This window comes from Stegostoma tigrinum, chromosome 5 (assembly GCF_030684315.1).
Source record: "Stegostoma tigrinum isolate sSteTig4 chromosome 5, sSteTig4.hap1, whole genome shotgun sequence".
In the NCBI taxonomy this organism is placed as follows: domain Eukaryota; kingdom Metazoa; phylum Chordata; class Chondrichthyes; order Orectolobiformes; family Stegostomatidae; genus Stegostoma; species Stegostoma tigrinum.
This window is the reverse complement of record NC_081358.1, coordinates 125,205,228-125,220,445: the sequence shown is the minus strand read 5'-3', so window position 1 is coordinate 125,220,445 and position 15,218 is coordinate 125,205,228. Positions and strand designations below refer to the sequence as shown.

Here is a 15,218-nt window from a genome sequence, read left to right as displayed (position 1 = left end):
GTCTGCCCTCCTTATATGTTAACCCTTTGAACTCTGGTAACATTCTGATGATGGACGCAACAAGGAGATGACCTCATCTGCAAAAAGAATTTGCATTTGCACTACAGCCTCTGTTTAAACAGTGGCCAGCTAATGCCCAGCAGCATTCAGTAACAGCAAATGGATTAACATTCAGTGGCCTGATTAGAGCCTTAACGTTTGTGTTTCTTGTTCTCGAAGTGAAGGTGATGTCAATGAAAGGCCAGTGTTTATTGCCCATTTCTAGTTACCTTTGCAAGTTGATGTGCTGCTGCTAGGGGAGGCAATGGCCTAGTGATATTATTGCAGGACATTTAATCCAGAGACCCAGGCAATGTTCTGGGGGCCTGTGTTTGAACCCTACAATGGCAGGTGCTGGAATTTGAATTCAATAAATTATCTAGAATTAAAAATCTAATGATGACCATGAGCTCATTGTCAGAAAAACCCATCTAGTTCACCAATGCCTTTTAGGGATAGAAACCGCCATCCTTACTTGGTCTGTCTGACGTTTGTCTCCAGGCCCAAGCAATATGGTTGACACTGAACTGCCCTCTGAGCAATTAGGGCTGGACAGTAAATGCTGCCTGGTCAGTGACGCCGTCAACCCATGAATGAATTAAAACAAGATCAGTGCAGTGGGGATACTTACACAGTGTTGTTAACAAAAGAAGGATTTTGGCTGATTGACAGTAAAGAACTGCTGTTTGCACAGGGCAAGGTTTGAAGGAGGGGCAGTCCCATGCATCTGATGCTCTTGTCTGTCTAAGTGGTAGAGGTTACATGCTTAGAATGCACTATTGAAGAAACCACCACCACTTAGGTAGACAAGGGCACCGGGTGCATGGAACCACATTTCCTTAAAATCTTGTCCTGTGCAAATAGCTGTTCTTCACTGTTGCTGTGTCTAAATCTTTCATTATAGCATTGTGCAAATATCCTCAATGCCTTGAAAAAGCCTTGGGGTTGCCGCAGGGTGTTTGTAGATGATACACTGTACTACTGCTGTGTCTTGATGGTGTTAAGTGAGAGTTGATGGTACCAGATGTTCAGGCAACGAAAGGGCTGCTTTCTCCTGAGAAGTGTCATATATTTTCAGTATTGTTGGCATTGCACTCATCCATGTATGTGCCTTGCAGATTACATGACAGGTTAGACTTGGGACGTTGAGAACTCTGTTTACTAATGTGACATAACTAGAATGGTTAAATGTAAGATAGTTACTTATTAAATCCACTGAGAATTTGGAAGGAACTTTGTCACTGAATGTGGTGAATGAAGAACCTGTTCCCCTGCGAACTATTTAAGACAAACACCACGGGCACATTATCAAAAAAGGAAAGGATAAGCGCAGAGGAAAAAGGATTAGGAGGTTCTATAGATAATGTGAGGTGAAGAATCAAAAACAATACGCATGAACATGCTTTGTCTTTGTACTGTTTGCATCCCATCCAAAGGCAGCATATTGAACAATGTTGGACTTCGCTAGTATACCACTGGTTTGGCAGCCTAAATTATCATTGGTCCTGGAATGACTCCCAAGGTGGAGTGTAGCAAGTAATGATAACTATATCTGTATTGCTCTATGTTCACCATTTCATTTACAAATTACTGTAGTGCCTTGCAGTGGCGATGAGCCAAAACTATTTTGGGAACTAATAGAAATTGATAGAGGGTCAGAAATTCATCTTTGCACCATGCTTTCACAAGGGGGAATGGACTTTCAAATTGAGCAGTTAAGGCGAAAATAGTAGAATTATTGGAAAAGCAGTTAACTGGTAAAGTTGAGATTGGACAAGGCAGGTGCTGAGGGTGATGAATGATATGTTAGCCTTCATTGTGAGAAGATTTGAGTACAGGAGCAGGGATGTGATGTTGCAGTTGTACATGGCCTTGGTGAGACCACATCTGGAATATTAAGTGGAATTCTTACCTCCTTCACTGGTAGGATGTTCTGGTGATGTAGCGAGTACGGCGAAGGCTCAACAGCGAAGTAGAAAAGGGATACACGGAAGGGTGTTTCTAATGATCAGAGAGTCTCGAACCAGGAGTCACAGTTATAGCATACAGGGTTGGCCATTTAGGACTGATAGGGAGATTTCTTCACCCAGAGAGTGGCAAGTCAGTGGAATTTTCTGCCACAGAGTTGATGCCAAACCATAGCATGTTTTCAAGGAAAAGTTAGATGTAGTTCTTGGCATTAATGGGATCAAAGGATCGGCAAAGATCTGTAGCTCTGGTTGTGGGTGAGGCTACAAACGTTACGTCGGACAGACAGGAAGGAAACTAGCCGTCAGAATACACGAACATCAACTAGCAGCAAAATGGCACGATGAGCTCTCCTTAATATCAGTACACTCAGGCAATGAAGGTCATCAGTTTAACTAGGACAAGGTAACTGTAGTAGCCCAAGCCAAACATAGACACACATGGGAATTCCTAGAGATATGGTTCTCCACCCATAATGCCATCAACAAACCCGTACAGATCAAAACCACAAATGACGCTACTCACCAAACAGACCAGATGGTATAAATTCCAAACGAAGTAGAATAGCACCGCTTCGTTGAAGACTCCACTGATGATGTTACCGAGCATGGTGATGAAACGTCTGAGTGAGAACAAGCCAGCTTGGCGAGCAAATCAACAACCTCAGGGATCCGAAAGTATGGGAGAGAAAGTGTGAACAGGGGACTGAGTTGGGTGTTCAGCTATGATCATATTGAATGGGGGAGCAGGCTCAAAAGGCTGAATGGTCTACTCTTCTCTCTTTCAATTAATGGATGAGCCAAATTATCTATATCTAAAACAATTGACTGAATGTCACAATTACTGTTTGCCAAAGTACATTCGTATAGAACATTTCCCTATGTGAAGAACAAAGAGCAAATCCACAAAGGTGAACCGTGCATATTGTGACAAAATCTCTGCTCAGGAGGAGGCCGTTTGGCTTGTCGTTGCAGTGTGAACTACTTGAAAGTGGTTTCTGGGTATTCTCACTTTTTCTCCAGGGCCCTGGATATTTCTTTTTCAAATATGTGTCCTGTTCCACTTCTGAAATTTAATTTTAAATGTGTCCAACCTGTCCCAGATGGTCATAAATCTGTTTTATGTTGTTTCCTGTTGTTTTCCAAAGAGAATTTGATAAATACTTGTTTTGTGAAAAACATTGGTAGTGGTATAATGAAAAAGACAGGGTTCGCTTGACTGGTCAGGGAGCTGTTTTGAAGAGCCAACACAATCCCAATGGGCTGAATAACCTGCCATAGTACTGTCTGAATATAATAGTGCGGAAAATGTCCAAGCCAAAGGTGTTAAGTTAGCAGTCGAAAGGGAAGTTAAAAGCTACGCTAATTGTGTGACCGTTTAACCACTATCAACTGGCATAACTATCAGTCTGGTTCAGTAATGTCCTTTTTATGGTAAAGCAAATCTCAGCATTCTTACCTGATGTGACCTGTATTTGACCAGAGTAGTCTGGTTGCCTTCTGGAATGGTCCCAACAAGTCACTCGGTTAAAGAACAGTTGGGGATGGGCAGTAGCTTGCCACCAATGCCCACATGTCATACCATTTCACTACTAGATACCATCTTATTTTTAGCGCAAAAGATGTTTGATTGCACAATGTCCAGAACCATTTGTGACTCTTAAGATACTGAAGCAGTCCATCTTCACATGCAGCAAGATCTGGACCATGTCCATGCTTGGGCTGACGAGTGGGAAGTGACATTTGTGCTACACAAATGCCAGATTATGACCATCACCAATAAGAGACAATCTAAATACTGCCTATTGACATTCAATGGTGTTGCCGTCACTGAATCCCCGACTATCAATATCCTGGTGTTATCATTGACCAGAAACTCAAATGGACTCACCACACAAATACAGTGGCTACAAGAGCAGGCCAGAAGCTAGAAATATTGCAGCGAGTAACTCACCTCCTGATCCTCAAAGCATGTCTCCTGTCTACAAGGCACAAGTCAGGAGTGTCAGGGAATACTCCTCCTCACCATCCATCCATTTCTCTTCCCCCGATGAGTGCAGCTCCAACAACACTCAAGAAGCTTGACACCGCCCAGGACAAAGCAGCCGCTTGATTGGCACTACATCCACAAGCACCCACTCCCTCCACCACCAACACTCAGTAACAGCAGTGTGTACTATCTACAAGATGCACTGCAGAAATTGAAAGATCTTAGACACCGCCTTCCAAACCCATGACCACTTCCGTCTAGAAGGACTAGGGCAGCAAATACATAGGAATGCCATCCCCTCCAAGCCACTGACCAATGTGACTTAGAAATATATCGCCATTCCTTCAGTGTCATTGGGTCAGAATCCTGGAATTCCCTGCCTCAGGGCATTGTGGATCAACCCACAGCTGGAGGACTGCAGCCGTTCAAGAAGGCAGCTCACCACCATCCTCACAAGAGGCGATTAGGGATGGGCAAGAAGTACTGGCCCAGCCAGCAACACCAATATCCCATAAATGAATGAAAAGAGAGAGTATTTGGGATGAGCAGACTGTGTATATAGATCTTGTGATCAAACCTCAACGAGTAGTTGGTATAACTGAGATGTATTCCAGAGGCATAGAGCACAAAGAAAGGAATAGAAGTGTGTATTGGTGAGGTGAAATGAAGTAGTTGGAGAAAGCTTGCATCAAACAGGAACATTGGCCATTCTCCTTCTTATTATTGGATGACTTTAACCGGAAGCTGTTCTGTAAGAGGACTCTTCTAGATAGAATTTCACTTCAATCCACTTTAGTTTTTACTCTCACCATGTAACTAATGGCCTGTGAAGGCAGCACACGCCAGTGAGACTTCTGGCCTTGATATCTAGGACTTGAAATAAGGTGAGGCTCCTGCATTTTACATTTGTTTAATTGCAGTGTCGGAGGGCTAGGTATGAGAAAGTTGTACTAAAATTAAAATTAAGGCGGTGAGCTGCTGCATCTGACATCTCAAACTCATTTTGTTAGCGCATCTAATAGAAAAATGGGTAACAATGAAATATGTGGATATGTCTGCTAGGTGTGGAGTTTGCAGGGAAGTTGGTAGTTCAGTTCCCCTACCTTGGGTGAGAGGGCATATTTTAATGAAGATTCTTTTAAAGAAGGTAGTCTTGTTAAAACAGAATCCTTTCAGCATTAGAATTCTTGGGTCACTCTGTTAGCATTCTTTAATGATTCCATTTAAATGAAAGCAGTTCTCTGAATATGCTTGCATATTTTAATTTTCCCCAGCGAAGTTTACCTGCCTTGCGGAAGTTGATGCCGAATTCTCAGGCTTTCATTCAACAGTGCCTACAGAAACCTGTGACTCCAGCTGCTCCCATTGCAGCTCTGTCCGGTGTGTCAAAACAAGTCAACCCAGGGCAGGCATCAAAGAACATGACTGTAACAAGTGCTTCACAGCCGACAAAAGTCCTGCAGAGCTTTCCATCGCCACAGGTGGTAAGGAGCAGCCACAGTATTGTCATATATGAGTACTATATACTTATGGAATTTTTGTGGTGCTAGTTGTTTTGTTTGAGAGAATGGCCTTTTCTGTCTTGTATGATGCGACTGTATCTTTGAGCAAAGTAATCTGAGCATTTTAAACCTCAATTTTTTTGCAAAAGCATACTGTCAGGCAAAACTTGAACTGATGAAGAAATGAATTTTATTTTGAGAAGGTATGATTATGAGCAATAGTAGAAGTTGCTGGAAAAGCTGACAGCATCCATGAATAGAAATCAGAGTTAATGTTTTGGGTCCTGTGACCCTTCCCCTCAACAGTCTGTTTTTGCTCCTGATTACAGCATCGGCAGTTCTTTCGGTTTTTATTTATGATTATTGTGAGACAATTCTGTTCCTACATCTTTCCTATAAGAATTAAACAAGAGTTTTGTTGAAAAGGAAATTTTATATATAGTACTCCAACCAGATTTTCCTGCTAGTTAACTGCTACGATTTGCTTCAAATGCAGGTTGTCCAACAGTCCAGAGTACTAGCAAAGTCCCAAGCAAACACGCTGCCACAGACTCAGACAGTGACTTTGCAAAAAACTCCAAACCATATCATTGTGCCCGTACCTCAAAATCAGGCCAAAGAAACTCAAGCAGGTAAGGGCATTTGCAAAGAGTTTCCAAATATAAAATGACAGCATGATGTTATTTGGGGATCGTGTCTTTAATCTTCATTCATGAATCTGGTGTGCACACAGGACTACTTCTGCTTGCTGCATTAACTCAATATGTTGTTTTTAGAACTTGAGGGAATAAAATGAAGGCTGATGGGTTGCTCCATGATTGAGTTGCCCTTTAAAGCCCTGACTCATGAGTTCATGCCCTATAGAGTGTTGAGCTTGCTCTCCTTGTAGATTTTGATCCTGCCAAAGGCTGTGAAGCGATATGGAGCAGAATTGGTATTAACTGTGTTGTTTGATTGTTGTTCCTGGTTGCAGAAGAGTAAATGAGCAAATGTCATTGAGAGGTTGCTGGTGCATGAGCATGTATGGGTATGGCTAGTTTTGAGGCATACACTATCTTTCTCCCTCAGATCCCACTACTCCACTAGGCAGCTATTTGATTTACTTTGCACATGCCTGCTCTTCACGCCATCTAGAGGCAGAAAAGTTGTAAAGGCTGAGCTGGGAGGCTGACCTTTTCACACGCTGTGTCCCAACTGGGAATCACTTAGCTCAGCTGGACAGCCTGTGATACAAAGTACTATGAACAGTCTGTGCTCAATTCCTGCACCAACTGAGGTAGCCAGGAAGAACATTACTTCTCGGTGTGTACCCCTTGCCTGAGGTATGGTGACTCTTGCAGTAAGTCACCACCAGCTCCTCTAACAGGTGAGCAGTTCTACGTCTGGTAGGGCTGTAGTGACTTTATCTTTACATCCCAACTGAACTTCAAAACAGTATCAAATAGTCAAAGCCCTGACAGCTATGCACTCAAGACATGTGACTTGCAGTAATTCCAAGCAGTTTCGCAGTCTATTAACCTTAGTCATTCGTTTACCTGAAGTCACCTTCTAAACTGCAGTTCTGTGCCTTTTCAGTGATCTTTCGAAACAGAGACCAGCTATTTCTTCCATACTTTGATAATACTTTAGAAATGGTCCTCCAGAAACAATAATTATAGTGATTTTGTCATGGCTAATTACATCCTAATCAGGTTGTCATACTTGCTTTCAGAGGATTTGAGTGAGTGCAGAGGAAATTTTAATGAGATGGTTTCAGGGCTGAACAGTTATCGTCGCAAGCTTAAAGAAGGAGCTCCATTCCCTTTGTCATTGGTGTCTCTTGGACCCTGAAGTTCCAAGAATAAAATTCATGTGACAAACAAGAGTTTGACTAACCTGAAATTTGTTACATGTGTAAAACCAACAAAGCAATCTAAACCTTAAATGATTTGACTGGAACTCAGTCGCCCAGGTGGCTGTTTGTTACTGGTGGCGATCATAGACAGACCTGGTGGAGAGCAGTTTCTGTCCATCTTACTTTTTGCAGTGAATATTATTTCAGACACACCACTGGCAAGTGCCCCTACAAGCCACTCACCACCCTGACTTGGAAATATGCAGCCGTTCCTTCAGTGTCGCTGAGTCAAAATCTTGGACGACGACTCCATCGTATTATGGGTTGACCTACAGCACATTGTTTGTAGTGGCTCAAGAAGGCAGCCCACCACCAGCTCTTCAAGGGGTAACTAGGAACAGGCAACAAGAACAAAAAGAAAACAAATGCTGACCACTCGCTGCATATTTTTCTTTTTCTCTTTTAGTACTCTTGCCGATTGTTTTGCGTCTGTGAACTTTAGTTCTTGATTCTTCCACCAAAGGGGACAATTTTGCCTTACCTCTTTACAGATCACTAAATATTGTACACACCCCCTCTTGCATCTATCGACCTACTGTCTGTGTAAACAGTTCCAACCTCCCCATCCACCTACATAATCAAATATTTAATGAATCTGTTGAAAATGATTGTCAGATTGAGAAGCTTTAAAATGAAGCTCTGATGCAGTCCCTTATTTGATTGCTACCAGAGGGCAAAAAAAAAATGCTGAGTCTTGAAGTATGGTTTGACGGTAGTTGGTATTTGGATTTATTTCAGGGAACCGCAAATCACGAAGGAATACGAATAGTCATGCTAGAGTCAACATTAACTGTGTTTCTGTCTCCACTCGAGCTGCCAGAATTAGTTTCTCCAGCACTTAGTTTTTATTTCTGATATCCAGCATCTTCAGTATCTTGCTTTTTGATTTTGTGAAGTATGTTCACACGCACACTATTTAATAGAATGTAAAATAATTGTGACATGACAATACAACACCATGAGCACTGACAAATAGAAGCTAACTGGCTTTATTAAATTTTGTAGGATTGCTACTGGCCCACATTTATTGCCTGCCTTAGTTATCCTTGAGAAGGTGATGGTGAGCTGCCTCCTTGAAACACTGCAGTCCACCTTCTGTGGGTTAATTCAGTGCCGTTAGGGGGGGAATAGATGGTAGACAGCCTTTGAGGAGTCTGGAAGTGAATTGTGTGCCACAGTATTCTTAGACTCTGACCTATTCTTGTGGCCACTGTGTTGGTAGTGAGTCCAGTTGGGTTTCTGGTCAGTGGTAATGCTCAGGATGTGGATAGTGAGGGTTTCTGAGATAGTAACACCACTTTGTTCCAGGCAAATGTGAGGTGATTCATTTTGGAAGATCAAATTCAAGGGCGAACTATACGGTAAATGGAAAAGTCCTAGGGACAATTGATGTACAGAGAGATCTGGGTGTTCAGGTCCATTGTTCCCTGAAGGTGACAACGCCGGTCAATAGAGTGGTCAAGAAGGCATACGGCATGCTTTCCTTCATTGGACGGGGTATTGAGTACAAGAGTTGGCAGGTCATGTTGCAGTTGTATAGAACTTTGGTTCGGCCACATTTGGAGTACTGTGTACAGTTCTGGTCGCCACGTTATCAAAAGGGTGTGGATGCTTTGGAGAGGGTGCAGAGGAGGTTCACCAGGATGTTGCCTGGTATGAAGGGTGCGAGCTATGAAGAGAGGTTGAATAGATTAGGATTATTTTCATTAGAAAGACGGAGATTGAGGGGGGACCTGATTGAGGTCTACAAAATCATGAGGGGTATAGACAGGGTGGATAGCAAAAAGCTTTGTCCCCAGAGTGGGGGACTCAATTACTAGGGATGATGAATTCAAAGTGAGAGGAGGAAAGTTTAAGGGAGATATGCGTGGAAAGTTCTTTAAACAGCGGGTGGTGGGTGCCTGGAACGCGTTGCCAGCGGAGGTGGTAGACGCAGACACGTTAGCATCTTTTAAGATATATTTGGACAGGTACATGGATTGGCAGGGTGAAAATGGACACAGAACATTAGAAAATAGATGACCGGTTAGACAGAGGATCTTGATCGGCGCAGGCTTGGAGGGCCGAAGGGCCTGTTCCTGTGCTGTAGGTTTCTTTGTTTCTTTGTTTGAACGTCAAGGGACAATGATTAGAGTATCTCTTATTGGTGACAGCCATAGCCTGGCATTTGTGTGGCATGAATGTTACTTGCCCCTTGTCAGCCTAAGTCTGGATATTGCCCAGGTATCTTTGTATCTGCACATGGTTTGCTTCAGTATCTGAGGAGTTCCGAATGATTGCAAGATGTTCAAAACCATTAGTGAACATCCCCACTTCTGACCTTATGACCAAAGGAAGGACATTGATAAAGCAGCTGATGATGGTTGGGCCTAGGGCACTACCCTGATGAAATTGTTTGTGTCATTACTTTGGTGCATTTTTGCATAAGAGAGTGAACTATTTGCTCCATCTGCAGCGTTGCAGCCTGTTGGTCCTGTTGTGTTCCAGTTCCACCCTTCTGGTTATCTCACTAATCTGAGAGTTACAGGTTGTGGATTCAAACCCTGCACCAGATACTTAGGTGCAATATTGAAGTCAGATCTCCCAGTTTGAGAACTGAGGGAATGCTGCAGTGTTGAAGTCAGTAACCTTTGAACTCCCCACCCCTACCAAAAAGTTCTTCTCCCCTAAATCCATGTAAAGATCCATTGCATGGCAGTTAAGAGTTTTCAAGCAACTTCGAGCAGCTTGGCTGCATGATCAGCTGTTTGTGTTTCTATAATGTTGATGTTTGCAAATCAGCTACTGTTTCTTATGTTACAATACCGCAGGCCTGGATCAGGTTCCCGACCCTACTCCAGAGGTGTGTCATTAACGTCTGAACATTTGAATTAGAAAATAGCTCCAAAGCAGCCAGTACCTCAGAAACAAGTTCATTAGCTGTAAAGTGCTTTCTTATGCCCGATGTTGTGTTAGTTGCCATTTAAATATGTGTGTTATTTGGGGGTTTGTTCATAAAACAAGAACTAGGAGCAGAAATGGCCAATTCAGTCTTTCGAGCTTGTTCTGTTGTGGCTAATCGCATCTTAGCCTCAACTTCGTTTTCCTGCCCACTCTCCCGAACCTTCAGTCAATTAGTACGTTAAAAACTGTCACACTCCTCTTGGACAGGTTAGACAGAGGATCTTGATCGGCGCAGGCTTGGAGGGCCAAAGGGCCTGCTCCTGTGCTGTAGGTTTCTTTGTTCCTCCTCAAATTCAATCAATGTCCTGATGTTTCCTGCACTCTGGGAGAGAGTATCCCACAGATTCATGGTCATAGAGTCGTACAGCACAGAAACAAACCCTTTGGTCCAACCCATCTGCACCAACCAGGTTATGCAAACTAAACCTGTCCCACTTGCCTGTGTTTGGCCCATATCCATCTAAAGTTCTCATATCCACGTACCTATCCAAATGTTGTAACTGCACCTGCATCTACCACCGTCTCTGTAGTTGATTCCATTAATGAGCCACCCTCTTTAGGAAAAAAGTAGCTCCTTGGGTCCCTTTTTAAATCTTTTGCCTCACCTTCAAAACACACCCCCAGTTTTGAAAACCCCTCCCCACCCTCTGGGAAAGACTTTTGCTATTCACCTTAACTATGCCCTGCATGATTTTATAAACCTGACCCTTGAGAGAAGTAAATCTTCCACATCTCCTTGTTTAAAATCTGCAACACCTTCGCCCTAAAATTATGATTGCCTGATAAGAAAATAGTTTGTCCAGTAAAATCCATCAATTGGGACCATAACACAACTTTGATTTTGTGCTCAAATCTCAGGAGCACACCTGAGCCCAGAAAGTTCTCATGCTAACCAGAATGCTGAAGATCACTGGTGTGATCAGAGATTCAGAATATCATTGTTTCTGTATAAAGTGCAAAGATATACAAGCAAGGAAATGGGCTGACAATATTTTTTGGGCACGTATTCTGATTGATTGAGAACTGTTAAATGCTTAAAATAATAAACAATAATAAACTTTCTGTAATCAGGTGCTGCAACATTGGTGACAAAAGTAACACTCGCACAAGTTAACAAGAATCCAACAAGTGTTCTACTACGAGCCCCACCTGGTCAAATACTGAAAAAAGAGGTTGGAGGTACAACTTTCAGGTAATAGAAATATTTTGGTTAAACCTGAGAGTGAGTGGCATGAAAATGATTATTGGATATGGCAAAGCATGTGTGATGGAGTTAAGCTTTTGATTTCACAGAATTAATTGTGCAACAAGGTGGAATGGTCTGCAGGTACCATGTGACTACTGTTTGAGTGTAGTAGTTACCTGTGAATGTTTTTGTGATGACATGAATTCATGTCCCAGGGATTGCATCAAATGAAAACTTTGAATGTCACATTTGGACTTTAGAATTCTCCAAACACAATATCTCAGCTGGCAGGTGGCATGCAGGTTTGCTACGGTGAAGTTTCACAAGAGATCTTTAATTACTGTTCAACTCCTGACCCCTGGAATCATTTAAAAATGACCACGCAGAAGAAGTTCATTCAACCTATTGAACCAGTGATGCTGATAGGTTCTTAATCATATGCTTTAGTCTCATGTTCATACGTAAAGGATCCAAAAATTTGTCGTCTTAGTGTTTGAGAACAAATGAAATGTATGTTGCATGCTATATATATACAAGCATGCATAGGTGCTTTATGTACATTGATTAGTGCAAATCCAGCAAGTTTGGGGCCAGAGTTGGTAATGCTATGTTCGAACCTCCCAGTGAATAATGGACAAACATACAGGAATAGGGATGTGGGGAGTCATGTTTTCTCAAGTCCTCCTTGGCTATGTAGCACTACAACACTGAAATGGTGTGGATTCAATTTCCCTTTTACTACTTTGGATGCCAATATTCTTCAGCATTGTGGTTACTATCAGAACTTTGTGGGCTCAGTTGTACTCTGGAGACTTTAGGACAAAATCCAAATCTGTGTAACGTTTCCAACTGATGATTTTTACCGGAGAAGGTGGATCCCACGCTGACTTCATAGATCAGTTTTTTTTAATTTAATCAAGGCGATCTTTCACTGTAACAAAACACGTAGGACTGCGGACTTAGTTTTAACAACAAAATAGAAGTGTATTACATAAAAACATCTATTTGTACATATTTCAATTGTGATTTTGAAACACATCATAAAAGACAATAATCGTTCTGCCTGAAAATGACCCATTTACAGTATTCAAACTCCAGAAGATTCCCTTCCGTAACACATTTATGGGTTTTGACTTGACTCGCTTTAATCACTGATCTTGAAAGCTTAATAGCCAAACACTTCTGGTCTAGAACTTTTCAACTAAACTCCTTAGTTGAGGAAATTTATGTCCTAACAATTCTCAACTATTTCCTTACTCCATGAGAAACTGACTTACACATTTAACTTCCACCAGGACTTCTGTGATTTTTGCCGAAATGTTTCCTAAGTTATGGGTGCTTCCCCTGGGTAAAGTTAAATGGATCCAGAATTTATTTATTTAATTAGGAAGCCTAACCCACTTAATTGTTTATTCTAATAAAAGTGAGATACTACAAATGCTTAAAAATCTAAAATGACAGTAAAGGCTGAGCATCATTAGAGGAACAAACAAGGTTAATATTTTGAGTTCAGTGTGACTCTTCAGAACTCTGTTCATATCAGACTCTGTTAACTCTTTTTCTATCCATTGATGCTACTAGAATTTCTTCAGCACTTTATTTTGATTTTACTGTTTACGCTATTTACTCATGAAAACTCTACTGATGCAAATATATTCCAAATTGTGCTCTAGGAGCGTATTCTCTTTTTTTTTTAAGAAAAGCTTCAGCCAGTCTGACAAGTTAATCATTATCCCCCTTCATACACACAACAATCAGAGTGCCATTAGTTCAAAATCCAAACTCAAAAATAAGTATTAAAGTATGTAATAATTCCATAAGCCTCATATCAGGTAGGATGCAATCACCCCCCCTCCTGAGAAAATGCTGCCTCATCAGTGATGCTGTATGTCAAGTGAGACATTAAATCAAAGCCCCATCTGGTGCTTCGAGTATTTCGAAGTTGAGCTGGGGAGATATCCCAGGTGGTAATAAAAGCAAAGTACTGCAGATGTCGGAAATCTGAAACACAGAATACTGGAAAGACTGTGGAAACAATCTTGCTGTACTCAACTTTGTTTCTGTTACCACAAATGGCACCAGATCTGCTGAGTTTCTGTAGCATTTTTTTTGCATTATATCAAATGCTTGTGCCCTGCATTTATCCATTTATCAACATGACTAAAGCAATATCTAAAAGGAAAGTCTGGAACATTAAAACATATTAAATCAGTGTGTAGATTGGTCATGCTGATAGTCCACAGCACAACTCACCAGATTCTTAGTGAGAGGTGGTGTGCTGTGGTAGGTCAGCAAAGATGGACAGGAGAAAACTTGGAATCACTTGTATGGAAAGTCTTTTCATGCCGAATATAATTGGGAGCACTATGTCAGCCTTGCGTTGGAAGAGCACACATTGCCCTATATCCTAGATTGTATGCTCATTCCCTCTACTTCCCTTGAACTTCACAAAAGACAATATGTTTCTCTAAGGTTTTGGAGTAGATTTGTAGCTCGGGTTGTCGGTGTTGAGGTTGGTTGGCTCGCTGAGCTCGTTTGTTGTTCCGCAGACGTTTTGTAACCATGCTTGGTAACATCCCCAGTGCAGCCTCCGATGAAGTGTTGGTGTGTTTTCTCACCTGGTTTTTAAACTCTGGGGTCCGTAGCGATGGAGAAGAACAACCATCTCCCATTCTTCCTGGACATCATAGTAGAGCACAAGACAAATTGGGAACTGCAAACAAAAGTACACCAAAAAGCCACACACTTAGACCAGGTATTGAATTGCAATAGTAACCATCCCAGCACACGCAAACGAAGCTGCATGCGAACACTATTTAAAAGGGCAACAACACACTGCAGCAATATGGAACTATACCAAGAGGAGGAGGAATGCGTAGAACATAGAACAATACAGCGCAGAACAGGCACTTCAGCCCTTGATGTTGCGCCGACTTGTGAACTAATCTAAGCCCCTCCCCCTACACTATCCCATCATCCTCCATATGCTTATCCAAGGACTGTTTAAATGCCCCTAATGTGGCTGAGTTAACTACATTGGCAGGCAGGGCGTTCCATGCCCTTACGACTCTGAGTAAAGAACCTGCCGCTCAATTTGCATCTACACCCCCTCGTACAAGCCGACATCATCATCCTGGGAAAAAGACTCTCACTGTCGACCCTATCTAAACCTTTGATCATTTTGTATGTCTATTAAATCCCCTCCTTAGGTCTGTTCTCATTGGAGAGAAGAAGGCTAAGTACCTCAGCCTTACCTCATAAGACCTTCACTCTAGACCAGGCAACATCCTGGTAAATCTCCTCTGCACCTTTTCCAATGCTTCTACATCCTTCCTATAATGGGGTGACCAGAACTGTACACAATATTCCAAATGAGGCCGCACTACCTCTTCCAAATGTCAGAACTCACCACAAGACTTCTATGACCGCTAGGCATCGGAGTGGCACACAAACCCACATCAACCCTACGACAACTGCTCACCTGAACTAAAGACCCACTCCCTGCCATGGTCAGGACCAATGTCATCTACAAAATCTCCTGCAGAGACTGCGAGAAACCCTACATCAGACAAACAGGAAGGAAACGAGCAACAAGAGTACGCGAACACGAACTGGCTACAAAAAGACACGACCAATTCTCACTCATCTCAATCCACATGGACAAGGAGAACCACGACTTCAACTGGGACAGGCTAAA

General features: G+C 42.2%; 1 protein-coding gene across 3 annotated transcripts in view; it reads left to right on the top strand.

The window, feature by feature from the left end:
- The window catches only part of LOC125452133 (transcription initiation factor TFIID subunit 4-like), a 122,696-nt gene that overhangs the window by 18,986 nt on the left and 88,492 nt on the right, over positions 1-15,218 (top strand). For all 3 annotated transcript variants that reach the window (XR_007247474.2, XR_007247475.2, XM_048530154.2), the window contains exons 7-9: positions 5,271-5,480; positions 5,995-6,130; positions 11,407-11,527. Coding sequence is in view for 1 of the 3 variants with exons in the window: in XM_048530154.2 (XP_048386111.1) it covers positions 5,271-5,480; positions 5,995-6,130; positions 11,407-11,527 (467 nt within the window). In the remaining 2 variants the exon portion in view is untranslated. The remainder of the gene's footprint in view (positions 1-5,270; positions 5,481-5,994; positions 6,131-11,406; positions 11,528-15,218) is intronic.